This window comes from Osmerus eperlanus, chromosome 1 (assembly GCF_963692335.1).
Source record: "Osmerus eperlanus chromosome 1, fOsmEpe2.1, whole genome shotgun sequence".
NCBI classification, from domain to species: Eukaryota; Metazoa; Chordata; class Actinopteri; order Osmeriformes; family Osmeridae; genus Osmerus; species Osmerus eperlanus.
This window is the reverse complement of record NC_085018.1, coordinates 24,368,407-24,395,856: the sequence shown is the minus strand read 5'-3', so window position 1 is coordinate 24,395,856 and position 27,450 is coordinate 24,368,407. Positions and strand designations below refer to the sequence as shown.

Below are 27,450 nucleotides of genomic sequence, written 5' to 3'. Positions count from 1 at the left end.
GTAACATGTAAGTGACCTTCAGGGCATGTGTGTCTTCATCAGCATGTTGGTCTGGTAAGGTTGTTTTACTGTCTGACAGATGGGGTTTATCTGTGTAGAACGCATCTCTCTCTCTCCCAGGTGTGTGTGTGTGAGATACACGAGGGTGTGTGTTATGGTGCTGCCTGCTGAGAGGATGTGTGTCCAGCTGACCTGTCTCTTCAGCAGTCATCTGTCTAACCTGTCACCTGACTATATACCCTCTCACCTGTCTAATTTACCAGTCACCTGTCTATCTTACCTGTCACCTGTCTATCTTACCTGTCACCTGTCTGAACTAAGCTCTCACCTGACCAGGTTAAGACGTCTGTCTCTCCAAGATGATCGATAATTCAAACCCAAATCAAGGATGTCATTTATTTATTCAACAACAAGACAACAAAAAGCCCCACAGCCCTTTAGCATACATTCAAGAACCAATTTATTGTGAGCGCTCAGACTCAACGCATGGCGCTAGATCCACAATAACCCTCCTGTCTTCAGCATGACACTGCTCCTGAAGCTGGGGACTTTTGAAGATTTCAGTGTCTTCATGGAAAGGAAAAAACAAGAGCTAATAGCAAGAACTTTACACAGGATGAAGTCAGACGTAGTTTTGAGCACAAAGCCTGTGACAGTTGCTTTGGCACATCTGTTAGATGACGGTACTGTTAGTACAGATTAGACCAAGTTAGAACCATTGTCATGCTTTACACAATGACATTTGTTGTGGCCTACTCGTCATAAATGTGTATACTGTTTCTGCCTGAATCAAGACTATGCAGGTCTTGAGTTTAGTATTGAGCAAAGTTGATGGTTTCGCCTGAGTGTAATGCCAGGAATTATTTAATGAACTGAATTTAATGAATTATTTAATGAACTTTCTTTGACCCATTAAAGAATCCCATTTAGTGAAAGTATAAGGATGTTTGTTGTAGGAAACAATTCAGTTAAACCATGGAAAATCTGAGAGGAAAAGGCACTTTATCAAGTATCCCATGTTACGAGGAGGGTCTTCAGAAGCTGTGATCATGAGTGTGGACGGAAATGTAGCAGTCTGACACACAGGTGTGGTTCTGTACCTGGAGAGAGTCAGACACACTGTTCTAATGTCTACCAGGAAACAGAGGCTGGACAGAGTCACACTACTCTAATATCTACCAGGAAACAGAGGCAGGAGAGAGTCACATTACTCTAATGTCTACCAGGAAACAGAGGCAGGACAGAGTCATACTACTCTAATGTCTACCAGGAAACAGAGGCAGGACAGAATCACACTACTCTAATGTCTACCAGGAAACCGAGCCAGGAGAGACACACTACTCTAATGTTTACCAGGAATCTGAGGCAGGAGAGACTCACTACTCTAATATCTACCAGGAATCAGAGGCAGGACAGAGACACTCTACTCTAATGTTTACCAGGAATCTGAGGCAGGAGAGACACACTACTCTAATGTCTACCAGGAATCTGAGGCAGGAGAGACACACTACTGTAATGCCTACCAGGAAACAGGCAGAACAGAGACACACTACTCTAATGTCTACCAGGAAACAGAGGCAGGAGAGAAACACTACTCTAATGTCTACCAGGAAACAGAGGCAGGAGAGACACACTACTCTAATGTCTACCAGGAAACAGAGGCAGGAGAAATTCACTACTCTAATGTCTACCAGTAGCTGTAATGTAGCTACGTGCAGGGCCTCTGTAAACCCCCCCACACAAAATGTAAATATCTCCCTGCTCCAAATATTGAAATGTCCCAGAGGTATGAATTAAGTATGTAACTGGACCCCACTAAAACTCAAGACACTGGTTATTTCAGGGACAATCTAAGTGTTTATTGTATCGTAAACTCAAATCAAACACCCTCCAAGTACCCCACAGCATTTTTACACTTGCTTTTAAACTTTTAATACCCCATACCTTCTCAGCAGCAGTATGGTGTCTTGTGAGACTGATGCTCTGCCGTGACCAGTGATAAACACATTTTTTTTTTTTGGGGTGTTATGGCTGAGGGAAGGTTACTATGGTGATATAGTGCTAAGGTGTCGTGCCATGGTAACGGGGCTGGGTGGAGGGGGGTTGGCGTGTATACACTGGAGACAGACCCAGCCTGTAAATCAGCACTCTGTTTGAACCCAGCCTCACAGACGTGTCTCCAGCCACTGTGTCAGACTGTCAGAAACAGAGACCCAGAAACAGATCATCTAGGAACAGTCATTCAACCCATACACCAAATCACCAAGACAGTCTCTGTCTCACTCACTCTCTCTCTTTCTCTCTCTCTGTATCTTTCTATCTCTCTCTCTGTCGCTCTGTCTCTCCATCTCTCTATCTCCGTCTCACTCTCTTCCTGTCTTTCTCTGCCACCACCTCTGTGTCCTTGTCTGTCACTCCAGTGACTCAGGAAGTAGCTGTGACATCACAGCAGAGGTAGCAGGGCTTAGAAGGACATGCGTCCAAGATGGCCGCCAGCTGTATCAACCACACTGATGTTCTGACTAGTACTGGCTCAGCATCTAACCAATCAATACATAGCGCCTCCAGATGAGGAGTCAGGTGGCTGAGCGGTTAGGGAATCGGGCTTGTAATCTGAAGGTTGCCAGTTCAATTCCCGCATATGCCAAATGACGTTGTGTCGTTGGGCAAGGCACTTCACCCTACTTGCCTCGGGGGGAATGTCCCTGTACTTACTGTAAATCGCTCTGGATAAGAGCGTCTGCTAAATGGCTAAATGTAATGATGGCTGGCTTTGGAGACCTCCAGCTGGTTTAAACAGGGTCAGCGTCCCATTCAGAGTTTCCTTAAGTTACCAGAAATGAACGAGTCCTTGCAGTCCTTCTGAGTTGTATGTGGTAGATGTTTACTGGGAGGAGAAGTCTGCTTTAACAGTGGGGAGGGTCGCATGGCTGCGTCACAGTGTTGATACGACGCAAGCCAACATCATCAGTAACACAGTAACACGAACGTTCATGCTAAAGACAGGAGAACCAACCCTCTTTTCCTCTGTGGAGCTGGAGTGTGTGTGTGTGTGCGATGGGGTCAGACTAGAGTCAGCTGGTGCCAGAAGCCGGACGGCATGAAGCTCTCCATCTTGTCAGCAAAGAAGCCCAACGGTGCGAAGAGAGTGCTGAAGAACTGCGAGGGAGAGAAGGAGAGGAGGAGGAAGAGAGAGGAGACAAAGAGAGAAAGAGGGGAGGGAGAGAAGGAGAGGAGGGAGAGAAGGAGGAGGAGGAAGAGAAATAGAGAAGGAGAGAAAGAGGGGAGGGAGAGAAGGAGAGGAGGAAGAGATAGAGTGAAGGAAAGAAAGAGAGGAGGGAGAGAAATAGAGGAGGGAAAGAGAGGAGGGAAGGAAAGAGACGCACAGAGACAAAGAAATACACCATTACCCAATGCATGCAAAATCATCCCACACGCTTTATATACATTTTTCATTATATTTTTATTTTATATGTATTTTTTTATTTTTTATTATACAAGATCACAGGGGCAGCTGTACAGAGAATACCACAGCCTTGTAATGGCCTCTGCAACTGAAATTGGCTCAATATCATGCATCTGAAAAATGTTTAAACTAAAATAGTTCAATCCACCATAAACAGGCCTTTAATGTGTTTATGAAGCAATACTTTCCAGCTCACAACAGATGGCTCTGACAGGAGAGAAGGCTCTCCCTCCCTCCCTCCCTCCCTCCTCTCCCCTTCTCCTCCTACCCCTCTCTTCTTCACTTCTCCTCCCTCCCTCCCTCTTCTCCTCTCCCTCACTAGTAGATAAGGAGGATGTACCACCACACTTTCCACACTTTCATCCCAGCCATCACAGAAACGTCACAGAAACTCTCCTTGACAGCAGTCCCTCCAAGGTCAAAAACAGACTTTCTCACCATCTGTTTGGTCTACTATGCAGACAATCTACTGTTTTATTATGTCTGACAATGCGTTTTTACAGAAGGTCTGCATGCAGACGGTCAATTTCCACATATAGTGGCGTCCCTCCCCTCTCCTCCTCCCCTTCTCCCCTCTGCTCCTCCCCTCCTCTCCTCTCCTCCTCCCCTTCTCTCCTCTTGTTTCCTCTCTCCAATTTCCTCCTCTCTTCAACATTCAATTCAAAGAGGTTTTTCCTCAACAAAATATCTGCTTCTCCTCAACAGCCGACCCCCCACCCCCTGGTGGTGTGTACCGGCTCGATCAGGACACAAGCCAGGCGCATTGCCCTGCTGTAAAAGAGCTGGTGGAGACGTTCCCATAACAAGCCGGGGGACTGCTGCTGGCCGGCCGGCGGGCTGCGCGGGCGGCAGGGGCTAGCGGCTGTGCAAAGTGAGACCTCATAAACACAGCGCCAGTAAACACAGGATTAGAGAGTGCTTTGGCCGAGCCAAACCAGCTAGAAACATAGACCCCCTCACCACAACGGGTTATAAATAAACAATAAAAGGATATAAATCATGCGCACGCATTTAAATGCTACACATCCTCAGGCCCTGCTGAAGATGCAGACAGGGAAGAGAGAGAGAGAGAGAGAGAGAGAGAGAGAGAGAGAGAGAGAGAGAGGATGATGATAGAAATTGAGGTTAGAGGTTAGTAGAAGAGATAAGAGGTAGGGAGAGGGAGAAAGAAAGAAGGAGAGGAGTAAAGAAGAGCAGAGAGAAGAGGGGAGAGTGGAGGGGAGGAGAGAAGGGGAGAGGAGAGAAGGGGAGAGGGGAGGGGAGGAGAGGAGGGGAGAGGAGAGAAGGGGAGAGGGGAGGGGAGGGGAGAGAAGGGGAGAGGGGAGGAGAGGAGAGGAGAGAAGGGGAGAGGAGGGGAGGGGAGGGGAGGAGGGGAGAGAAGGGGAGAGGGGAGAAGGGGAGAGGGGAGGGGAGGAGAGGAGGGGAGAGGAGAGAAGGGGAGAGGGGAGGGGAGGGGAGGGGAGAGAAGGGGAGAGGGGAGGAGAGGAGAGGAGAGAAGGGGAGAGGAGGGGAGGGGAGAGGAGGGGAGAGGGGAGGAGGGGAGAGGGGAGGAGAGGAGAGAAGGGGAGAGGAGAGAAGGGGAGAGGGGAGGAGAGAAGGGGAGAGGAGAGGGGAGGAGAGGGGAGGAGAGGAAAGAAGGGGAGAGGGGAGGAGAGAAGGGGAGAGGAAGTAGAGGAGAGAAGGGGACAGGAGAGGAGGGGAGAGGAAAGGAGAGAACGGGAGAGGAGAGGGGAGAAGGGGAGAGGAGAGGGGAGGAGAGAAGGGGAGAGGAGAGGAGGGGAGAGGGGAGGAGAGAGAGGAGGAGAGAGAGGAGAGAAGGGGGGAGGAGAGGGGAGGAGAGAAGAGGGGAGAGGAGAGAAGGGGAGAGAGGAGAGAAGGGGAGAGGGGAGGAGAGGGGAGGAGAGGGGAGGAGAGGAGGGGAGAGGGGACGAGAGGAGAGAAGAGGGGAGAGGAGAGGGGAGAGGAGAGGGGAGAGGGGAGGAGAGGAGAGAAGAGGGGAGAGGAGAGGGGAGAGGAGAGGGGAGGAGAGAAGAGGGGAGAGGAGAGGGGAGGAGAGGAGAGGGGAGGAGAGGAGAGAAGAGGGGAGAGAAGAGGGGAGAGGAGAGGGGAGAGGAGAGGGGAGGGGAGGAGAGGAGGGGAGACAGGACTTACTGCTTTGGCAAAGACGCCCATGAGCTCTGGGAACTGGTGTGTGAGCATGGCCAGCATGGCGGTGAAGGAGCAGAGGCCGGCGGTGAACAGGATGAAGAAGGGAAGCTCCTTCTTTGGGTACACAGACACCTCGTGGAAGGCTGGCGAGAGAGAGGGAGGTAGACAGATAGAGAGGTAGAGGAACATAGAAGTAGAGGGAGATAGAGCGAGGTAGAGCAATAGAGAGAGAGGTAGGGAGAGGTAAAGGGAGAGGTAGAGAGAGACATAAGTAGAGCAATAGAGAGAGAGGTAGGGAGAGGTAGAGGGAGAGGGAGGTAGAAGGAGAGAGGTAGAGGGAGAGCGATAGAGAGAGGTAGGGAGAGGTAGAGGGAGAGAGCGAGAGGGACAGAGATACAGGAAGCAGAGAGACAGGTGTTTAAGCAGTGTGACAGGATCATGTTGATGACCATCTTGTCTTCAAGCCAGAGAGAGACCATTTCTGGGTCTCTCCTACTCACAGGGAAGCAGCTCTCTGTCGGCTGACTCTGTGCAGCCAGGGTAGGGGTAGAACAGGTGCCCCTTCTCCAGGGGGTAGGGAATGATCCGGAAAGCTGTAGCAGCAGAACACAGAAAAACACAGAGACAAATCAAACACACCCTGGTAAGATAATAGACTGTGGAGGAAGGAGCAACTTTAGAGCAGCTGTGTGTGTGTGTGTGAACGTACTGCATTCCCAGGTGCAGTGCAGCAGGTTCAGGTGTGTGTGTGCGTGTGTGTGTGCGTGTGTGTGTGTACGTACTGCCTTCCCAGGTGCAGTGCAACAGGTTCAGGTGTGTGTGTGCGTGTGTACGTACTGCCTTCCCAGGTGCAGTGCAGCAGGTTCAGGTGTGTGTGTGCGTGTGTGTGTGCGTGTGTGTGTACGTACTGCCTTCCCAGGTGCAGTGCAGCAGGTTCAGGTGTGTGTGTGTGTGTGTGCGTGTGTGTGTACGTACTTCCTTCCCAGGTGCAGTGCGGCAGGTTCAGGTGTGTGTGCGTGTGTGTGTACGTACTTCCTTCCCAGGTGCAGTGCAGCAGGTTGAGGGCTCCCTCTGCTCTCTTCCAGTGCTGCAGGTGGAAGAAGGCGTAGGCCACGGCCTCGCTGTCCCCTCGCTTCAGGATGTGCTCTGGAGGCAAGATCAGGCTCTTCATCTCTAGCAGGTACTGAGGAGAGAGGAGACACCGTTCATAATGGTACCAGGCCCATCATCTCTAGCAGGTACTGAGGAGAGAGGAGACACCGTTCATAATGGTACCAGGCCCATCATATCTAGCAGGTACTGAGGAGAGAGTAGACACCGTTCATAATGGTATCAGGCCCATCATATCTAGCAGGTACTGAGGAGAGAGTAGACACCGTTCATAATGGTATCAGGCCCATCATATCTAGCAGGTACTGAGGAGAGAGGAGACACCGTTCATAATGGTACCAGGCCCATCATATCTAGCAGGTACTGAGGAGAGAGGAGACACCGTTCATAATGGTATCAGGCCCATCATATCTAGCAGGTACTGAGGAGAGAGGAGACACCGTTCATAATGGTATCAGGCCCATCATATCTAGCAGGTACTGAGGAGAGAGTAGACACCGTTCATAATGGTACCAGGCCCATCATCTCTAGCAGGTACTGAGGAGAGAGTAGACACCGTTCATAATGGTACCAGGCCCATCATCTCTAGCAGGTACTGAGGAGAGAGGAGACACCGTTCATAATGGTACCAGGCGTCAGTAGACTCATCCTAAAGGTTAGCATAGAATCATCCTATAAGTCTGTATAGACTAACTATCGTTTTGTAGATGTTTAGAGTCTATCAGTAACGGTCTACAGCTCTTCAATCCTAAACCTAGAGAAAGCACACTCATTTCAAACTCCATTCAAACTCATTCCTCACATTCATTAACCCTTGTGTTATCTTCGGGTCATTCTGACCCATCAGTCATTGTGACCCACCGTTGTATTGCGACAACTTTACCGCATTTAAAAACAAAGTGAAGCATTTTCTTTTAACCGGTGGGCTGTCTCAGACCCCCCACATTGCGAAGGTTAAAAGAAAATTATTTTAATTTGTTTTTGTATTGGGTAAAATTGAGTAAACACAACGATGGTTCGTTATGAACCTTTGGGTCATGTGACCCGAAGGCAGCACAAGGGTTAAAGCAGCGTCTCTTTCCTAAATCAACACCTCGTTCACCATCCACAATCCCTCATCCACCATTGGGCAATCCCCTTGCCGACCACTACAACCACAGACATGACTGAGGTATTTGTTGAGAGCCCTATTTTGCAACTGTTCAAGTGGGAACAATCCCACCGAAAGCTGTATGTGTGTGTCTGTGTGTGTGCATGAGTGTTATTGTGTTGTACGAGAGTGTGTGTGTATGAGTGTAGGCATGTGTGTTATTGTTATTTTGTGTGTGTGTGACTATGTCTAGTGTGTAAGTCTTGTCCAGTAAGCCAGAGCCATGTGGTAGGTACAGTAGACCAGTATGCTTTGTAGCGTTGCTAGGAAGGGTGTGTGTGTGTGTGTGAATGTGTGTGTGCGTGTTTGAATGTGTGTGCGTGTGTGAATGTGTGTGTGTGAATGTGTGTGTGTACAGGCTAATCTGTGTAGTTATTCCACACTGTTCCTAGTAAAATCCACACTCCAACCCTAACCCTAACCCTGACCACCAAAATACTACGCACTTCTAATCCTTGATTTTCGTAATCTTTCCCATATGCACTACGCCTTTTAGTTGCTTTGGATAAAAGTGTATGGTAAGTGTTGAACCTGTCACACGGGACGTCCAGCCCTCCAGTGCTCCAGGCCGGGCTGCCTGGACCCCGCCTCACAGCCCCAGGGTTCAGGGCTGCCTGGCCTCACAGCCCCAGGGTTCAGGGCTGCCTGGCCTCACAGCCCCAGGGTTCAGGGCTGCCTGGCCTCACTGCCCCAGGGTTCAGGGCTGCCTGGCCTCACAGCCCCAGGGTTCAGGGCTGCCTGGCCTCACTGCCTCACAGCCCCAGGGTTCAGGGCTGCCTGGCCTCACAGCCCCAGGGTTCAGGGCTGCCTGGCCTCACAGCCCCAGGGTTCAGGGCTGCCTGGCCTCACTGCCTCACAGCCCCAGGGTTCAGGGCTGCCTGGCCTCACTGCCCCAGGGTTCAGGGCTGCCTGGCCTCACAGCCCCAGGGTTCAGGGCTGCCTGGCCTCACAGCCCCAGGGTTCAGGGCTGCCTGGCCTCACTGCCTCACAGCCCCAGGGTTCAGGGCTGCCTGGCCTCACTGCCCCAGGGTTCAGGGCTGCCTGGCCTCACAGCCCCAGGGTTCAGGGCTGCCTGGCCTCACAGCCCCAGGGTTCAGGGCTGCCTGGCCTCACTGCCTCACAGCCCCAGGGTTCAGGGCTGCCTGGCCTCACAGCCCCAGGGTTCAGGGCTGCCTGGCCTCACTGCCCCAGGGTTCAGGGCTGCCTGGCCTCACTGCCCCAGGGTTCAGGGCTGCCTGGCCTCACTGCCCCAGGGTTCAGGTCTGCCTGGCCTCACTGCCTCACAGCCCCAGGGTTCAGGGCTGCCTGGCCTCACTGCCCCAGGGTTCAGGGCTGCCTGGCCTCACTGCCCCAGGGTTCAGGGCTGCCTGGCCTCACTGCCTCACAGCCCCAGGGTTCAGGGCTGCCTGGCCTCACAGCCCCAGGGTTCAGGGCTGCCTGGCCTCACAGCCCCAGGGTTCAGGGCTGCCTGGCCTCACAGCCCCAGGGTTCAGGGCTGCCTGGCCTCACTGCCCCAGGGTTCAGGGCTGCCTGGCCTCACTGCCTCACAGCCCCAGGGTTCAGGGCTGCCTGGCCTCACTGCCCCAGGGTTCAGGGCTGCCTGGCCTCACTGCCCCAGGGTTCAGGGCTGCCTGGCCTCACAGCCCCAGGGTTCAGGGCTGCCTGGCCTCACAGCCCCAGGGTTCAGGGTTGCCTGGCCTCACTGCCTCACAGCCCCAGGGTTCAGGGCTGCCTGGCCTCACAGCCCCAGGGTTCAGGGCTGCCTGGCCTCACTGCCCCAGGGTTCAGGGCTGCCTGGCCTCACTGCCTCACTGCCCCAGGGTTCAGGCTGTCACTTTGCGGGAAAGTTTTGGGAAGGTTACCCCAGAGTTAATCCTGTCTAATCCCCCCCATGGTCACAGGCTTAGCCAGCCAGCCCGCCGAGATGGCCCACTCCCTCTCCCCCCTACCCCCCTCAGACCCAGGGGCCCACATCAGGGCAGGAGAGACAGGGCAGGGGGTGAGGCTGGAGAGACAGGGCTGAGAGAGGCTGGGGTAGGGTCAAAGGCTGGGGCTGGAGTATCCTGGGGTAGAACAGTGTTTCTGCATGCATGAATAAAGTAGAGTCTGTTAACACACTCCACCCCAACGATAGGAAGAGCCCAGCGCAGTGTCACCATCCAAGTGAGGCAGGAAGGAGGGAAGCAGGGAGAGAGTGTGTGTGAAGGTCGAGGGGTTAAGGGTTAAGTCCAAAGCCTCAGACAGACAGCTGTGCCCCCTGGCATGAGTACGGGTAACACCTCGGCCCTCTGCTCTGCCCCCCCCCCCCCTCTCCCCCCCCCCACCCCCTCGTCTGCCATCTCTTTGATGAAGGGATTGAGTTTCATCTGTGTTCCCCTTTTATCCTGGAACACTCATAAGCCTCTCTCTGATTTTAATCTTCGGCATTTAGCACAACGGAACACATAGAAGACAATGACATCAGCCTCCCGACACCTCTCCTTCCTCCCCTCCCTTCTTTCCCTCTCTCCTTCTCTACTTCCATCACTTCCCACATATCATCCCTCCCTCCCTTCCTCCCCCCTCCATCATTGGACAGCTGAGGTGTGTAGGGCATTTAGTGCAGTCTGCTCATGTGATGTAGCATTATGTCCATATACTGTAATCCAGCGGGACCTGCTAAAAGGGCAATCAGAGCACAGCTAACACCGCTAGCTGAGCTAACACCGCTAGCTGAGCTAACACCGCTATCTGAGCTAACACCGCTAGCTGAGCTAACACCGCTAGCTGAGCTAACACCGCTAGCTGAGCTAACACCGCTAGCACAGCTAATACCACTAGCACTGCACTGCTAAGACCAATAGCACAGTTAAGAGACCTAGCACGTGATGTGTTCACACCAAACGCGAAGCGAATTATTGGGGCGAATGAAGCAAATTTTCGCTTTGCGTTCATTTGTGTTTCTTCGCGCGAATTGTTAAGAGCCAACCGTTTTTTTTGTCATCAACCATGTCCAAAATGAGTACTATAAACAAATACTAAGTTGTGTCGTAGGCCTATAGCAGCAGCGCGACACAGCGTCACGCAAATGTAAATGTAGTGGAATATGCAGACATCCCAACCTGCAGAGACCCCCCCCCCCCCCCCCCAGACGCAATCAGGACGTGCGATACGTCTCTCGCTCGCTCGAAATACAAAAACCCCTATTTCCGGGAGATCGTACAGCATTTGCGGCCGTCAGGGAGCCGCTATTGAAATGCGGGAGACTCCCGGACCTTCCGGGAGACTTGGGATGTCTGAAAATTTACAATTTAAACTCAATCGAAAGACGCGATATATGCAAATTCACATTGACGCGACATGTAATCTCGCCGGGGGAAACGAGCAGAAGACAGTTTCCCCCCAGTCACACGCCCCACGATGCCCTGCCTGACCATCGCAGAGCGCACATCAATCCAGCTTTCATTCCTCCGCCTGTCCAAGGGTGACAGGAGACGGTGGGAGCTCACGTAGTCGAGACCGGGGGAGAGATCATGCGTATGTGTGTTTGGGGGGGGGGGTCTTGTTATCTGAACCATAAAATGCAGTAGGAGAAGCAGGGAACTACAGCCCACCCACAACAGCGAGCGCTCTGCTCCAGTCCAGCGAGTCGGCGGTATCTGCTTGGACGGGGCTAGCTAGCCGGGTGGCTGCGCTACAGGGCCCCACTCGGCTACACGCGCATTCATCACCCCGCAACGTCATGCAAAACAAATACACCCTCCCCTGACTCTGAATAGACCCTCAGCTCTCTATGGTGTTAAATCACACAACTGACCATGACTTAGATAGAACCCTCCTACAGCTTTTCCCAGGGAGACAATCAAGATGGGTTTGGGGGTCAGTTTGAAATCAGGCCCACCCTGCGCTGTAGCGCTGTCTCTGTTATTCGTGGCAAATGGAGGAAAGAAAGGAGGGGAGAGGAGAAAAGGAGGGGAGAGGAGTGGGGGAAAAGGTGGTTGGGGAGGCAAGGAGAAAGAAGAGAGGAGAAGATAGAAGAGGAGAAGAGAGGAAAGAGGAGAAGAGAAGAGGAGGGGAGGAGCAGCAGGATGGCCCTGGGCGGTGGAGAGACAGAGGAGGATGAGGGCTCTCACATCAAAGCCTGGATCAAAGGCTTCAACACACACACACACACACACACACACACCTTTCTGTCTCCAACAGGAGAGCAGGGACGCAACACACACAACAAACGCTGACAGGAGTCAAGCCTGTGTGTGTGACACCCAACACTAATCCCTGTGGGAAGAGTCCTGTAGGGATCTACAGCTGCAGAGCACCAGGGTGTGACTGCAGAGTGGCATCCCTACCCCCTGCCCCCGTCCTCTGGCCCTGCCCCTGGCCCCAGCATCCCTACCCCCATCCTCTGGCCCTGCCTCTGGCCCCAGCAACCCTACCCCTACCCCCGTCCTCTGGCCCTGCCCCCAGCCTCCCTACCTAACCCTGGCCCCAGCATCCCTACCTAACCCTACCTAACCCTGGCCTCTTCCACAGACACTAAAACTGTACAGTAGACTAATTAACCATGGACAAACACTGCCACAACCCCACTCTCCTCTGGCTGAGTCACAAAAGGGAAGGAGACGGCTCCTCACAGGGCAGGGAAGGAGACGGCTCCTCACAGGGCAGGGAAGAAGACGGCTCCTCACAGGGCAGGGAAGGAGACGGCTCCTCACAGGGCAGGGAAGGAGACGGCTCCTCACAGGGCAGGGAAGGAGACGGCTCCTCACAGGGCAGGGAAGGAGACGGCTCCTCACAGGGCAGGGAAGGAGACGGCTCCTCACAGGGCAGGGAAGGAGACGGCTCCTCACAGGGCAGGGAAGGAGACGGCTCCTCACAGGGCAGGGAAGGAGACGGCTCCTCACAGGGCAGGGAAGGAGACGGCTCCTCACAGGGCAGGGAAGGAGACGCCCAGAGGGTCCTCCCCAGACACTCATCCTTCACTGTGTTACAGAACTCACAAGGAGATAGGATTCAAGGAATCAAGCACAGATGATTTAGATGTGGTCTATGGCTTAATATTGGTTGGGTATGAAGCCTGTACCGCCCTCATGTCTGGACAGCTACAGAACGCAAAGCAATACTGCCATCTGTTGGCAAGACAAGGTTAATAGTTCTATTGGCATTTCTAATACAGAGTCAAAAGGACAGTCTGCATTTAAAACAATTTGCAACAATAATAATCTCTAAACAACAATGCAACCAAGGCTGACCCTTGACCTACACAGTGTCTGGGACTGACCTTTGGCACGTGTGGGTTGAACTCCACAGCTCTGTGTATGGCTTCCACGGCGTTCATCTCTGCTGTGCTCAGACCCCTCCTGGAGGCGGCCTCTGGAGAAAACCTGGAGAGGAGAGGGGAGGGGAGGAGGAGAGGGGAGGAGGAGAGGAGGAGAGGGGAGGAGAGGGGAGGAGGTGAGGAGGGGGGAGGAGGTGAGGAGGGGAGGTGAGGAGGGGAGGAGGAGGAGAGGAGGAGGAGAGGAGGTGGGGAGGTGAGGAGGGGAGGAGGAGGAGAGGAGGGGGGAGGAGGTGAGGAGGGGGGAGGAGGTGAGGAGGGGGGAGGAGGTGAGGAGGGGAGGAGGAGGAGAGGTGAGGAGGGGAGGAGGAGGAGAGGAGGGGGGAGGAGGTGAGGAGGGGAGGAGGAGGAGAGGAGGGGGGAGGAGGTGAGGAGGAGAGGAGAGGTGAGGAGGAGAGGTGAGGAGGTGAGGAGAGGAGGGGGGAGGAGGATAGGAGGAGGGGGTACGAGAGGAGGAAAGGAAAAGAGGAAAAGAAAGACAAATCAGGAATCAGCAATAACGCTGTTCTATGCACTGTACACCCCCCCCAATCAAAACAAAAAGTATGACTTTTCTGATGCGTCTCAGTTGCACTGCCTCGATATCAAACACATTCTCACAACATTCCACAACTCGATGGCTACAGATCAAGGAGCAGTGAGTGACACCGACGTGCCCGGCGTCAGAGCCACACAGACCTGAGAGGGAGACCAAGCCGGGCCGACGTACTTATCTGAGACAGCCCGGGCTTTCAGCAGAGCGGATGTGTAGCATATCGTAGCGGACTTTGGCAAGCTGATATCTACAGCAGAAGGGACGCAAGAGGAAGGAATGTTGAGACCGTGCGTGTCCGCATGCGGCTGAGACACCGAGGCCGCGGCGGGAAGCCCCGCCCCCGCCCGGCGCTCACACCCAACACCAGGCGGGCGCTTGGCGGTCTTACCGTCGTATTTGGCGAGGACTGCTTGCACGTCCGCGTACGCCTGAAGCTCTAACAGCGCCTCCAAGAGGTTTTCGTGTATATTTAACATCCCCAACAGAGGGAACTCTTTCATTAACTGGAGAGGAGGAGACAACAGTTACAACCTGTCTACTACCATGTCCTGGGGTCCTCCTACCCAGCAGAGGGCGCTGTCAACCCACATCTACACAAGTCAACTTCCTGTTAACGTCCTACACTTCTGGTTAGTGAGACAGTACAGGATGATATAGTACACAGTATACACTTTACGGTGTAGGTAAGCTGGGTGGGGTGCTGGTTGCTAGGAGACTGGATGTCCAGGTTAGGAAGCAGGGAGAGTCACTCACATCTCTCATCATCTTCACCGCTTCCTTTATCCGGCCCAGCTTGCGAGCACACATAGCCAGCCTTCGTTTGATATATACCAGTAAGTTGATGTCTTTACCAGCTATGAGAGAGAGAGAGATAGAGATAGAGATAGAGATAGAGAGAGAGAGAGAGAGAGAGAGAGAGAGAGAGAGAGAGAGAGAGAGAGAGAGAGAGAGAGAGAGAGGGAAAGAGAAACAGAAAGACAGTTATGTCTCACAAATAACACACCGCATCACACGCTAAGCAACACAGTAACTCTGGAAATCTGAATGTCTGGATCCAGCATGGTCATGGTCTTCCGTGTGTGAGTGGAGGAGTGTCTGTGTGTGTGTGTGTGTGTGTGTGAAGCCTCACCGCTCCGCAGGGCCTGTTTAAACAGCCTCTCAGCCTCTGTGATGGTGGCAGCTTCCTCCTCAGCCAGGAGAACGTACGCAGCAGCACACCTGCACACACACGCACGCACGCACACACACACACACACACACATAACAGTGTTATACTACAGTTAGAGTTAGAGAAAGGTTAGAGCAGAGTTGGAGCAGAGTTGGAGAGGTGGAACCTACTCATGGTTGAGCTCGATGGCCTGGTACGCTGCTCTGATCCGGGCCTGTGGACTCCTCTCTCTCCAGCCCTTCTGCATCACTGTGACACACACACAACCGCAGTACTGAAACCTTACTGTGTAACTGCAACACAGACAGGGACACACACACACACACACCTGTACAGTATGGAACCATGCCGTACCTCAACAACACAGGCAACAGCTGAAAACACGTTGTAAAGACTGTTCCTCCCAGGCTGTAACTCTGGGTAACCAGACACGGTGTGAGGGGACAGACACGGTGTGAGGGGACACACACAGTGTGAGGGGACACACACAGTGTGAGGGGACAGACACAGTGTGAGGGTACTCACCTGTGTCCTCTGGGTAACCAGACACGGTGTGAGGGGACAGACACAGTGTGAGGGGACACACACAGTGTGAGGGGACAGACACAGTGTGAGGGGACAGACACAGTGTGAGGGGACTCACCTGTGTCCTCTGGGTAACCAGACACGGTGTGAGGGGACAGACACAGTGTGAGGGGACACACACAGTGTGAGGGGACAGACACAGTGTGAGGGTACTCACCTGTGTCCTCTGGGTAACCAGACACGGTGTGAGGGGACACACACAGTGTGAGGGGACAGACACAGTGTGAGGGGACAGACACAGTGTGAGGGGACAGACACAGTGTGAGGGGGACTCACCTGTGTCCTCTGGGTAACCAGACACGGTGTGAGGGGACAGACACAATGTGAGGGGACACACACAGTGTGAGGGGACAGACACAGTGTGACGGGACAGACACAGTGTGAGGGGACAGACACAGTGTGAGGGTACTCACCTGTGTCCTCTGGGTAACCAGACACGGTGTGAGGGGACAGACACAGTGTGAGGGGACACACACAGTGTGAGGGGACAGACACAGTGTGAGGGGACAGACACAGTGTGAGGGGACTCACCTGTGTCCTCTGGGTAACCAGACACGGTGTGAGGGGACAGACACAATGTGAGGGGACACACACAGTGTGAGGGGACAGACACAGTGTGACGGGACAGACACAGTGTGAGGGGACAGACACAGTGTGAGAGGACAGACACAGTGTGAGGGGACAGACACAGTGTGAGGGGACAGACACAGTGTGAGGGGACAGACACAGTGTGAGAGGACAGACAGACACAGTGTGAGGGGACAGACACAGTGTGAGGGGACAGACACAGTGTGAGGGGACAGACACAGTGTGAGAGGACAGACACAGTGTGAGAGGACAGACACAGTGTGAGGGGACTCACCTGTGTCGTCTGGGTAACCAGACACAATGTGAGGGGACAGACACAGTGTGAGAGGACAGACACAGTGTGAGAGGACAGACACAGTGTGAGAGGACAGACACAGTGTGAGGGGACAGACACAGTGTGAGAGGACAGACACAGTGTGAGAGGACAGACACAGTGTGAGGGGACAGACACAGTGTGAGAGGACAGACACAGTGTGAGGGGACAGACACAGTGTGAGGGGACTCACCTGTGTCGTCTGGGTAACCAGACACAGTGTGAGGGGACAGACACAGTGTGAGGGGACAGACACAGTGTAAGGGGACAGACACAGTGTGAGGGGACAGACACAGTGTGAGAGGACAGACACAGTGTGAGAGGACAGACACAGTGTGAGGGGACAGACACAGTGTGAGGGGACTCACCTGTGTCGTCTGGGTAACCAGACACAGTGTGAGGGGACAGACACAGTGTGAGGGGACAGACACAGTGTGAGGGGACAGACACAGTGTGACGGGGACAGACACAGTGTGAGGGGACAGACACAGTGTAAGAGGACAGACACAGTTTGAGGGGACTCACCCGTGTCCTCTGGCTTCAGCTGCTGGGTGTCTCCAGTGAAGAAGGTCTGGTGGTCTTGAGCCGACAGGTTCATATCATAGTATGTGAGAGGCTCCTTCCCTGTCACCCAGGTGTACCTGCACAGCAAGGTGCTTATTACTAACACACACTACCACACAGCAATACACCTGTCACCCAGGTGTACCTGCACAGCAAGGTGCTTATTACTAACATACACTACCACACAGCAATACACCTGTCACCCAGGTGTACCTGCACAGCAAGGTGCTTATTACTAACACACACTACCACACAGCAATACACCTGTCACCCAGGTGTACCTGCACAGCAAGGTGCTTATTACTAACATACACTACCACACAGCAATACACCTGTCACCCAGGTGTACCTGCACAGCAAGGTGCTTATTACTAACATACACTACCACACAGCAATACACCTGTCACCCAGGTGTACCTGCACAGCAAGGTGCTTATTACTAACATACACTACCACACAGCAATACACCTATCACCCAGGTGTACCTGCACAGCAAGGTGCTTATTACTAACATACACTACCACACAGCAATACACCTGTCACCCAGGTGTATCTGCACAGCAAGGTGCTTATTACTAACATACACTACCACACAGCAATACACCTATCACCCAGGTGTACCTGCACAGCAAGGTGCTTATTACTAACATACACTACCACACAGCAATACACCTATCACCCAGGTGTACCTGCACAGCAAGGTGCTTATTACTAACACACAGTACCACACAGCAATACACACTTATACGCAGTAGTACACATATTACTAATAAACAGGACAAAATAAATAAATACAAAGATGGTATGGTTGCAGAGTAACTAAGCCCCAACCAAACTGCAGGGCTTCAGAGGATAGTGTTGTGACAGTATGTGCACAGACCTACCTGCTGTATTCAGATCCCCTGAACAGGTTTAAAGGATTCCTCCAGACCTTGCACTCTGCAAAAACACAGTTCAACCACATGATTAAGTCCCCTGCAACACCCGCCTGATTCTGACAACATCTGGAACATTTGGGCTGTCTTGAGCTCTTGAAGTCATAGATTGAAACTTCCCATGATGTCGTTGATCGTAACATCTCACAGATTGTTTTCATTCTGTGCACAGTATGTCAACATGAGGTGTATCACAGGAGCAGGAACGCACAGGCTCAGATACACACTCCACACATGGCCAAAGGGCACCGAGAGCAAGACTAGCATATTACTTCTTGTGATACCTGCAAATTTGAACCCATGAAATTGTTTGATGTAACACTTAACACATTTTATGGTGACTCGGACTCCTGAACTGGTTAGGCTACTGTGTTCTATAGCGCTGAAATAAGAGCTTGTATAGACTTTTGCTTTTGTTTTAATTGATGATCTGCCTTTTATAAGAGACATGACTGGCTTTGCGACATCACTGCATGTTGGGACACATCACCTTCCAAGTTATTAGAATGTCATATTGAGTCATGTTTTTATCCATAGGGGTCCAGAGCATTTAAATGCAAATCAAGAAGTCGCAGGTCCAAATCCCCCCCACCTCCAGAGAAAAGCATCTGCTAAATGAAGACATTATACCTTACGTCATCGAAAGCGACTTACGAGAAGGAGTTAAGGTTGAACCTGCAACTATAAAATCTGCAATATTTTACCAAATATTTAATCAAATTAAACAACGTCCTTTACAGAGACGGTGCGCCTAGGCTCTGCCTCCTCGGTTGGCAGAGGAGACCTTTTATTTGCAATGTTTCTCTCAATATCATGTTCTGGAATACTGTCTGTAGGAGGCCGGTGGCTGAGCAGAGTCCCTACCTGAGACACTGGGCCTGGGCTCTGGTTCTCCGTTCACGGAGGAGAACAGCCCGGTGGAGGAGCTGCTCTCCCCCCCCCCGAGCAGAGGGCGCAGGTGGCTCACGGACACCTGCTCGATGAAGGAGGTACCGTACTTCCGGAAGTACCACCACTCGAATATCTGGGAGGAAGGAAGGGGGGGAGGGTTGAATGAGAAGATGAAATGAAAGTGGGAGAGTGTGTGTGTGGGAGAAGGAGAGAGGGGGGGGGTGATGGAGAGCAAATCAGATATAGAGAGGCTGGCAGGTGAAACAGTAGGTTGCTGTATCTTCATACACGTGTATGTTTCTAGAGAACCAGACACAGTCAAATCTATGTGCATGTTTTGTCAGTCAGCTACAGCCCTGTGATGTGGACCATAGTCAGTGATAAACAGATCTATGTGTGAGCCTTTATGGGTGTAATCAGATCACTAATCATATGCTGAGAGGGGAAACTACACTCATGATCACAAACTCACCAGAATTAAACCCGAAATTAGGGACGATGTTCCAGTGAGTGCCACATAGAACTTAGGGGTCAGGGTATTCAGGAACACAGACGCTAAAATAATAGGAGCAAATGTACAAAATTATTTCCTTTTTATGAAAAAAAGTAACATAATATTACCATTGTAGTAGAGTAGTTTACATATAGTAGGCTACTGGTATTCCTTAAGTCGAGTTATACAGTGTTACACCATAGTGTTGCTGAATGAATGAACAATTCATGTCTGAGTGTTAGTAAGCACCAAATGTCCAATCACGACGACGTTAATAAATTAACTACAACAAGGAAAATATTCCTGCTGTTAAATGAGTGGTTAACTAAGCAAGCCAGCTAGTAGCACAACTCGTTCCGAAGACAGGTCCACCGAGCTGTCAAACATTCTCACGCTGTCAAACGTATTGTGTACAGCGAGCTACATCGCTAACGATACATAGCATTAGCTAGCCAGGTACTTATTGCATTTACCAACCTGAGGTGAGCGTATCTTGCAGTTTCAGAGGGCTCCTCAGAATATATATCATGGTCAAAACCATAACAAACCAAACCCCGCATATGTACGTCCATGACCATGAAAGCCATGATTTTAATTTATCTGTAAATCCAAGAGATTGAGGATTACTGTTTGTAGCGTCCTCCATCATTTTCCGGATGTCTGTAAACAGAGGGGACACGTGATGCAGCACACATCCGCTTCCTAGTCCTGTCAGGGCAGCGGCGCTTAGCCAGACAAATAGACTAGTTTGAGGCTTTAGAGATCATCTCAACGATGGCTGATTTTGAAGAACAACTCACCGAGGAGGAGAAGGTATCAATACTGAAATTATGATGAGATTTGAACATCATTGCAAATGTTAATTGCGTGTGTTTATTGTGCATATGCGTATGTTTAGCGAGCTGTCTCGAGAAGCTAGCCTAGCTAGCTACAACTATCTATTGCTAAAACCTATGAAAGCTAGCATTAGCTATTTTTGACAGTTTATTTCGGGCTTTTATTTCCGGAATCGGTTCGTTTTGGGACTTTAAGATGTACGTTAACTAGGCACTCTGCTAAACAAACCAGCTTTCGCTGTCGCTTTCTGAATGCTTCCTGTGTTTTTGGTTTGTTTCCACGAAAATTGATTTCTAAGTTTACCAGCTATCAAGATGGCTAGCTCTAGCTGACTTCCTGCTAGTCTTCAGTCTACATGTATACATTCCTCGGCAGTTTTCAAACCCTGCCGGTAGTAATAACATCAAAATTACCCAGATGTCAACACTTCGACTAATTAACCTGCAAGTTTCCTGCCCCTAGAGCAAATTGGGGTGGTTTTTTAAAGTTGTATATATCAAGAATGAGAACCACTCCCTTGTTAGTTCATGGCTAAATACTACTTTCGGGAGTTTTCCCAAACGCCAGATATTTCAGACAACATGCATGTACACGTCCAGGCCTCCTAGCCTCAGCCCTCCCCTGCCGTAGACCCAAAACTTCATACCATCTGGATGTTAAAGATAGCACTTCGTCTTTGTGCTTAACGCTATGCCATTTCAGATTGTTTTCAGAGAGGAAAAAACTATTTTTCTGGCTGCTTCCTCATTTAAATCTTTGTCAAGCACTCAGTGTACATGTTAAACTAACTGTGCATGGATTGGAAGATTGCACCAGATAGTGGAAACACAACGTGTGCTGTACTTTTTTTGTGTGCGTGTACAACCGATCATTGGGGTTGTGACTGTAAATGTAGTGCAGACTTGAAGTTACGTTCCCCTTTACTGTCAAACTGTCTGCTGACCAGACAATCAAGCAGTTGAGACATTAGCTAACCGAAGAAGTCTCCACCCAGCTCTCCTGTCTCTGGCTGACTTCCTGACACCACATGATCACTCAGGCGTTAGAGAATCTAAGAAAAGCTTTGGGGCTGCCACCCTGCCATCTAAGGAGTGGCCACACACAGCAGCCTCACGCCACCCAGATGACTGCTCTCTGTCTCCCTCTAGTGGCCACACTGAGAACATGCGCCGGCATTGTGTCAGGGGACACAATCCCTATTGTACCGTGTCTATTGACTGATTGACTGTCGTGCTGTAAAGCCAAACACCTAACCATCACGTTTCCTTTCAACCAGGTCCGCATTGCGGCTAATTTTGTCCTCCATGCCCCACCTGGAGAGTTCAATGAAGTCTTCAATGGTGAGTCAGTATAGAAAGCTCTGGAGGGTTGTCTTTGTTGCACTGTGTGTACTTGCAGGTACAGTAGGCCTTCACTTTGTCTGGAAACAAAGTAGACATACCTCCCTAAAGCCTGCGGGTGGGTGCAGCTCTTTGATGGGTGCAAGTCTCTGATGGGTGCAGGTCTGTGATGGGTGCAGGTCTGTGATGGGTGCAGGTCTGTGATGGGTGCAGGTCTGTGATGGGTGCAGGTCTCTGATGGGTGCAGGTCTGTGATGGGTGCAGGTCTGTGATGGGTGCAGGTCTGTGATGGGTGCAGGTCTGTGATGGGTGCAGGTCTGTGATGGGTGCAGGTCTGTGATGGGTGCAGGTCTGTGATGGGTGCAAGTCTCTGATGGGTGCAGGTCTGTGATGGGTGCAGGTCTGTGATGGGTGCAGGTCTGTGATGGGTGCAGGTCTGTGATGGGTGCAGGTCTGTGATGGGTGCAGCTCAGGGATGGGTGTAGCTCAGGGATGGGTGTAGCTCAGTGGTAGATCATTGGGCTCCAGATCAAGGTTGCAGGTTTAGATCCCGCCTGTGCATTGCCTCGGATAAGTGACTGCTAAATAAGTACATTATTAAGGGGTTCAAGCCCCTAAACCCTGTTGTTTTTGTGTTGGAATTATTCTAGCTAATGATGCTGGTTGTCTGTTTCAGATGTTAGACTACTCCTCAACAATGACAATCTGCTCAGGGAGGGTGCAGCACAGTAAGTTCTGGATCATCCTTTATGTGTGAAGTTTGTAGTTCTGTGCATGAAAGTGTTCCATTGTTGTTTTGTTCATGTTTTTTCCCTCCTTTCAAACAGTGCCTTTGCACAGTACAACATGGATCAGTTCACTCTGGCCAAAATAGATGGTCAGGAGGATCAGGTGAGTCATTGTGGAGGAAACATTTTCAAGTCCAAATTTGTTTTCCTCTTTAATCTGCGAAGAGACTGCAGGGATGTGTGAATTAGTGTTATCAAATTAGGTGCACGTGGTAATGAATGTCTCTCGCTCTCTCTCGCTCTCTTTCACACTTCACTCACAATTTCCATATGTTCTCTCTCTCTCACTCCCACATACATACTCTCCCACTTTCCTTTTCATCTCTCTCTCTCTCTCTCTCTCACACTCTCCAACCCCCCTCCACCTCCTCACTCTCTTCAACGCCCCCCCCCCCCCCCCCCCTAGATTCTCATCACGGAACACGGAGACCTGGGCCACGGCCGGTTCTTCGACCCCCGCAGCAGGCAGTCTTTCAAGTTTGACCACCTGAGGAAGGAGGCCAGCGACCCCCAGCCCCACGAGGGCGAGGCTGGCCTACAGGCCTGGAGAGACGCCTGCGACGACGCCCTCAGGGCCTACGTCAAGGAGCACTACCCCAGCGGAGTCTGCACCGTGCGTACTACCACTACACAGGGTTAGATAGGCTACTGTAGGTTTAGAGAATCAAGCATACGTTTCGATAGTTTTGTTATAGGTATAGAGTATTTATTATAGGTTTAGATAGGCCGCTAGGAAAATGTCAAGAGAGCAAAGAATTAGAAGGAATTAGTTCATGAATTTACCTTGGGCCCTTTCCCTTAGTATATGGCTTGGGATAACAGTGTTCATGAACACCTATGGGATAGTCTGTATAGCTGTGTTACAGGATATCTAGATGAGATGATTATCTGAAAAGTTAAGTATCCCAGGCTGAGGACAGAAGCTCTCTAAAATGCATCATCTCTCATAGGTTTATGGGAAAACTATCGATGGCCAGAAAACCATTATTGCCTGCATCGAAGGCCATCAATTTCAACCCAAAAACTTCTGGTAGGTGGACTACGTTCCCAACAGATGACTCAGCACTGTCATCACGATTGTTTGCATATATTGTTAATTCAATAGGCATGAGTTAACAAAAATATAATAATGACAGAATAACAAACCCAAGTTTCCCAGGGATGGATTAAACCTAGTCCTAAACTAAAAACCTTTTCAATTGAGATCTTCATTGAATTCTCTTATTCTAGGGTTGTCTGGGAAACAGACACCTTTAAGCAGGGGTGGGCAACCCTGGTCCTCAGGGGCCGCTGTCCTGCATGTGTGAGATGTTTCCCTGCTCCAGCACACCTGTTTCAAATGAATGGGTTGTTATCAAGCTCTGTGGAAGCCGGGTAACGACCATTCATTTGAATCAGGTGTGCTGGAGCAGGGAAACATCTAAAACATGCAGGACAGAAGCCCCTGAGGACCAGGATTGCCCAGGATTGGGGTGTCTGTCCATATTTATTTAGCAGGTAAACAAAAACGATCCTGTTTTCTGTTCTCAGGAATGGCCGTTGTCGGTCTGAATGGAAGTTCAGCGTCTCCCAGTCCACAGCTCAGGTTGTGGGAGTCCTGAAAATACAGGTAACTGTTTTACAACCGTAGTACAGGTAACCTGCAGTAACAACCTGGGGTGCGTTTCCCGAAAGCGTCGTAAGCCTAAATTGATCGTAGAATCCATCGTAGGACGAATCTTAGTTTTACGGGCTGTTCCTAAAGACATCGTAGCTAAAGTGTCTCTTGAAAATTCGTAACTCTTGAAAGTGCATAGATTAGCCTACTCCTTACGAGCATGTTTGGGAAACGCACGTAAGAAATATCGCTGGTTTCGTTTTTTGCTCGATAATTGCTACGATCCATCGTTATAGGGAAACGCAGCCCTGTCTGGTAGCTAATCTGGACAGGCTGGATCTTCCTCCAGTGGGGGTGTAGAACCCCACAGCTCCCATGGTTGTAAGAGGACATCAGGAGAGGAGGAGAGGAGCAATGAGAGGGGCCATATCTTGGTCGAGAAAGACTGTTGTTTTATAATGGGAGGCAGGTGAATGGATAGTTGTTTTTGTCCTTTTTTCGTTTGAGGCCTGGGAGTGAAACTACATTAGATAACAAACCGTTTGTCATTTAACAGCCACTTTCATCCAAAGCAACATGTAGAAAGTACAGTAAACAAATCAAAGTGTGTGTGGTCGAGGAGCGATCTGTATTTACCAGGTACAGAAAGAGGCTGCGTTGTGTTGTGGTCTCAGTTGTGTGGCTGTGTTTGTGTGTCTGTGTTCAGGTGCATTACTATGAGGATGGAAACGTGCAGTTGGTCAGTCACAAAGACATCCAGGAGTCCATGACCGTCAATGTGAGTTCTCTGCTCTGAGGGGAGGGAGGGCTCTGCTCTGAGGGGAGGGAGGGCTCTGCTCTGAGGGGAGGGAGGGCTCTGCTCTGAGGGGAGGGAGGGCTCTGCTCTGAGGGGAGGGAGGGCTCTGCTCTGAGGGGAGGGAGGGCTCTGCTCTGAGGGGAGGGAGGGCTCTGCTCTGAGGGGAGGGAGGGCTCTGCTCTGAGGGGAGGGAGGGCTCTGCTCTGAGGGGAGGGAGGGCTCTGCTCTGAGGGGAGGGAGGGCTCTGCTCTGAGGGGAGGGAGGGCTCTGCTCTGAGGGGAGGGAGGGCTCTGCTCTGAGGGGAGGGAGGGCTCTGCTCTGAGGGGAGGGAGGGCTCTGCTCTGAGGGGAGGGAGGGCTCTGCTCTGAGGGGAGGGAGGGCTCTGCTCGGAGGGGAGGGAGGGCTCTTTTGCTAATCAGACAAATGTGCATTTTTTGACGAATCTATGCATTTTCTGTGTACACAGAATGAGGCTCAAGCTGCAAAGGAGTTTGTGAAAATCATTGAAGATGCAGAGAATGAATACCAGGTATGTTGACCAGATGGTCAATGGGCACACTCCAAATTCCCACCAAACAGTAAATTGATTTAAACTGAATTTCATGCAAACGTTTAGCCTGTAAGAACCCATGGAAAAGAACATTAGAAAAGGTATTTACTGGATTAACTGATGGAAAGAGAACTTAATTCCCCTCAGAACGTGAACTAAACTTTTTTTGACGTCGCTTTGGATAAAAACATCTGCTAACAAAATGTAAATGTGCCATCAGTGAGTCACTTGATCAAAATGAGTGTCTGATAAACGAATAAAATGTCAAATGTGAATGTCTTGTCCAGACGGCCATCAGTGAAAACTATCAGACCATGTCCGACACCACCTTCAAGGCCCTGCGCCGCCAGCTGCCAGTCACACGCACCAAGATCGACTGGAACAAGATCCTCAGCTACAAGATCGGCAAGGAGATGCAGAACGCCTAGGTTCTGCCCTGCACCTAGCGTTACTGTACGAACTGACACACAGAGAGGGAAGTAGAGGGGGAGAGAGAGAGAGAGAGAGAGAGAGAGAGAGAGGGAAGTAGAGAGAGGTAGAGAGAGGTAGAGAGAGGTAGAGAGAGGTAGAGGGAGGGAGGGAGAGAGGAATTGAGGCATATTAACAAGAAAGTGATCTGGCGTGTGATGTAATGTTGTTTTTGTTTTTTTTCTGACTCAAGAAACCACGTTTTTGTTTTGTCGGATTTTGATGGCTTTGCATTGAAATGTTTGTACGGTTTAGCTCTGGGTCATTTTACAATTTATTTTAAATTTTGTTGAGAACAAACGATGCCTTCAGAGACACTGTGAAAGTTGGGGTCCTACTCTCTCACACCTAGCTCATCCACCTCACACTGACACACAGACCCAGGAAGTCACGGCCCCATCACCCCATCATCCCCATCACCCCAGCCATCTCAGCATCCTGCAAACACCTCTCTCACCATCTTCCATCACTCAAAACATCCTTTTATAGCAACAGGACAATATGCAACCTGAATACTTATCCTCTATAACTTATGCATGCCCCCCCCCCCCCCCACACACACACACACACACACACACCACCTCCCCCCTCATGTATGTGCGTTCCTGTCTGGAATCTTGAAGCTCAGAACTACCCCAACGTCCTTGTTTACCTGTAGGCTTGGCTAGAGAGAAGTCGGCTAGCTCCCTTATTTGCCCTTGATGACTGAATATCTGTCCCGTTTTTTTTTTTTTTTTTTTGTAGTCTGGTAAAACAGGCTGGCAGTCATGGGAAGATGACTCAGAGCTTAGTCTGTCAGGCTGGTTTATGTGTTATATTGGACTGTCAGGCTGGTTTATCTGTTATATCGGACTGTCAGGCTGGTTTATGTGTTATATCAGACTGTCAGGCTGGTTTATCTGTTATATCAGACTGTCAGGCTGGTTTATCTGTTATATCAGACTGTCAGGCTGGTTTATCTGTTATATCAGACTGTCAGGCTGGTTTATCTGTTATATCAAACTCGCATGATGTGGACTCATCCAGGCCTGCTCACTCTCAGTCCTCTGGCCTTTCTTCAGCTTGGGCTGTATTTTTTTATGACGAAAAAATGTAAGAACAGACATTTATTATTCAAACGGAATAAAGTAATGTTGCACCAAATACTATGTTTTAATTATTGTGATCATCAGAGGGTTGTTTTGTCACAGTATGAAAAATAATCTATCTTAAAAGGAATTGATGTTGGATGGAAGTGAGTTGGTGCCAAATGTGTACTTTATGTAAATGCTGCAAATATTTAACCAGTCTGGTTGCCTGCTACTGTTCTCAGATAACGTTTTTTGCTAGTCAGGTGAGAGGAACACGACAGTCACCTGCTTCCTATTATGCATAATACTTCAGAGGCAACCCTGTTCAATAAAGGTGATCGTTTATGACTTTTCATAAAGCACACTGATTATTGCTGATAGCCTACAGCAGTTTGTATCCACACCAGACATGTCATCTGTATTTCCTGTGTACTATAGTGTGTTAAACTGTTATGATAGACATTAAACGAATATTGTGCATCAGTTGCCTCAGTGAAAGTCCCTTATTAACCATAGACGCACTTCAGAATTGCATTCCTGTTATTTCTGTTGAATCGTTCCACATGCACACGGTAGCTCCATGTCTTATGTAACAAGGCTATGGGTCGTCGATAACTTCCTGACTTTGTGAGACACGAACTCTTATCTTAACGCATCAAGGAAGACGAGCCGTCACTCAATAAAAATAAGAACATTAAAAGGAATGATAGTCATAAGGAGTATGGCAGTTATTGTTTTGTTAGG

General features: G+C 50.5%; 2 protein-coding genes across 4 annotated transcripts; one reads left to right on the top strand and one right to left on the bottom strand.

Annotated features, from left to right (window-relative positions):
- Positions 1 to 382: 382 nt before the first annotated feature.
- On the bottom strand, positions 383 to 20,018 carry st7l (suppression of tumorigenicity 7 like). Of its 3 annotated transcripts, XM_062471994.1 has the most exons (15): positions 19,738 to 19,983; positions 19,240 to 19,322; positions 18,741 to 18,900; positions 17,826 to 17,880; positions 16,903 to 17,018; positions 15,062 to 15,140; positions 14,853 to 14,941; positions 14,477 to 14,577; positions 14,112 to 14,226; positions 13,898 to 13,970; positions 13,135 to 13,237; positions 6,647 to 6,797; positions 6,115 to 6,207; positions 5,618 to 5,757; positions 383 to 3,159 (listed from the first exon to the last, which is right to left on the bottom strand). In XM_062471994.1, the coding sequence occupies exons 1-15, from the start codon at positions 19,907 to 19,909 to the stop codon at positions 3,064 to 3,066; spliced, it is 1,626 nt and encodes a 541-aa protein (XP_062327978.1). In that variant the 5' UTR covers positions 19,910 to 19,983; the 3' UTR covers positions 383 to 3,063. The 3 variants fall into 3 exon arrangements, with proteins under 3 accessions (XP_062327978.1, XP_062327970.1, XP_062327985.1); XM_062471986.1 differs by having other exon boundaries at positions 13,898 to 14,226; positions 19,738 to 19,990; XM_062472001.1 differs by lacking the exons at positions 383 to 3,159; positions 5,618 to 5,757; positions 6,115 to 6,207; positions 6,647 to 6,797 and adding an exon at positions 7,269 to 7,319 and having other exon boundaries at positions 13,898 to 14,226; positions 19,738 to 20,018.
- On the top strand, positions 19,921 to 27,189 carry LOC134028465 (F-actin-capping protein subunit alpha-1). The gene is made up of 10 exons (XM_062472036.1): positions 19,921 to 20,073; positions 21,374 to 21,437; positions 22,114 to 22,165; positions 22,265 to 22,328; positions 22,632 to 22,838; positions 23,176 to 23,255; positions 23,756 to 23,834; positions 24,529 to 24,600; positions 25,085 to 25,147; positions 25,456 to 27,189. Exons 1-10 carry the CDS (start codon positions 20,035 to 20,037, stop codon positions 25,594 to 25,596), a joined length of 861 nt encoding a protein of 286 aa, XP_062328020.1. The 5' UTR covers positions 19,921 to 20,034; the 3' UTR covers positions 25,597 to 27,189.
- Positions 27,190 to 27,450: the final 261 nt, after the last annotated feature.

Bases quoted from the DNA above. Each gene is read 5' to 3' on its own strand.
- st7l (XM_062471986.1), bottom strand. From the start codon at position 19,909: ATGATGGAGGACGCTACAAACAGTAATCCTCAATCTCTTGGATTTACA. The intron at 17,881-18,740 runs GTAGGGACTCTG...GTGTTTTTGCAG, and splicing joins GCCCAGGCCCAGTGTCTCAG to AGTGCAAGGTCTGGAGGAAT. The intron at 14,942-15,061 runs GTAGGTTCCACC...GTGTGTGTGCAG, and splicing joins GCCATCGAGCTCAACCATGA to GTGTGCTGCTGCGTACGTTC.
- LOC134028465 (XM_062472036.1), top strand. From the start codon at position 20,035: ATGGCTGATTTTGAAGAACAACTCACCGAGGAGGAGAAG. The intron at 22,839-23,175 runs GTGCGTACTACC...CATCTCTCATAG, and splicing joins ACCCCAGCGGAGTCTGCACC to GTTTATGGGAAAACTATCGA. The intron at 23,256-23,755 runs GTAGGTGGACTA...TTCTGTTCTCAG, and splicing joins TTTCAACCCAAAAACTTCTG to GAATGGCCGTTGTCGGTCTG.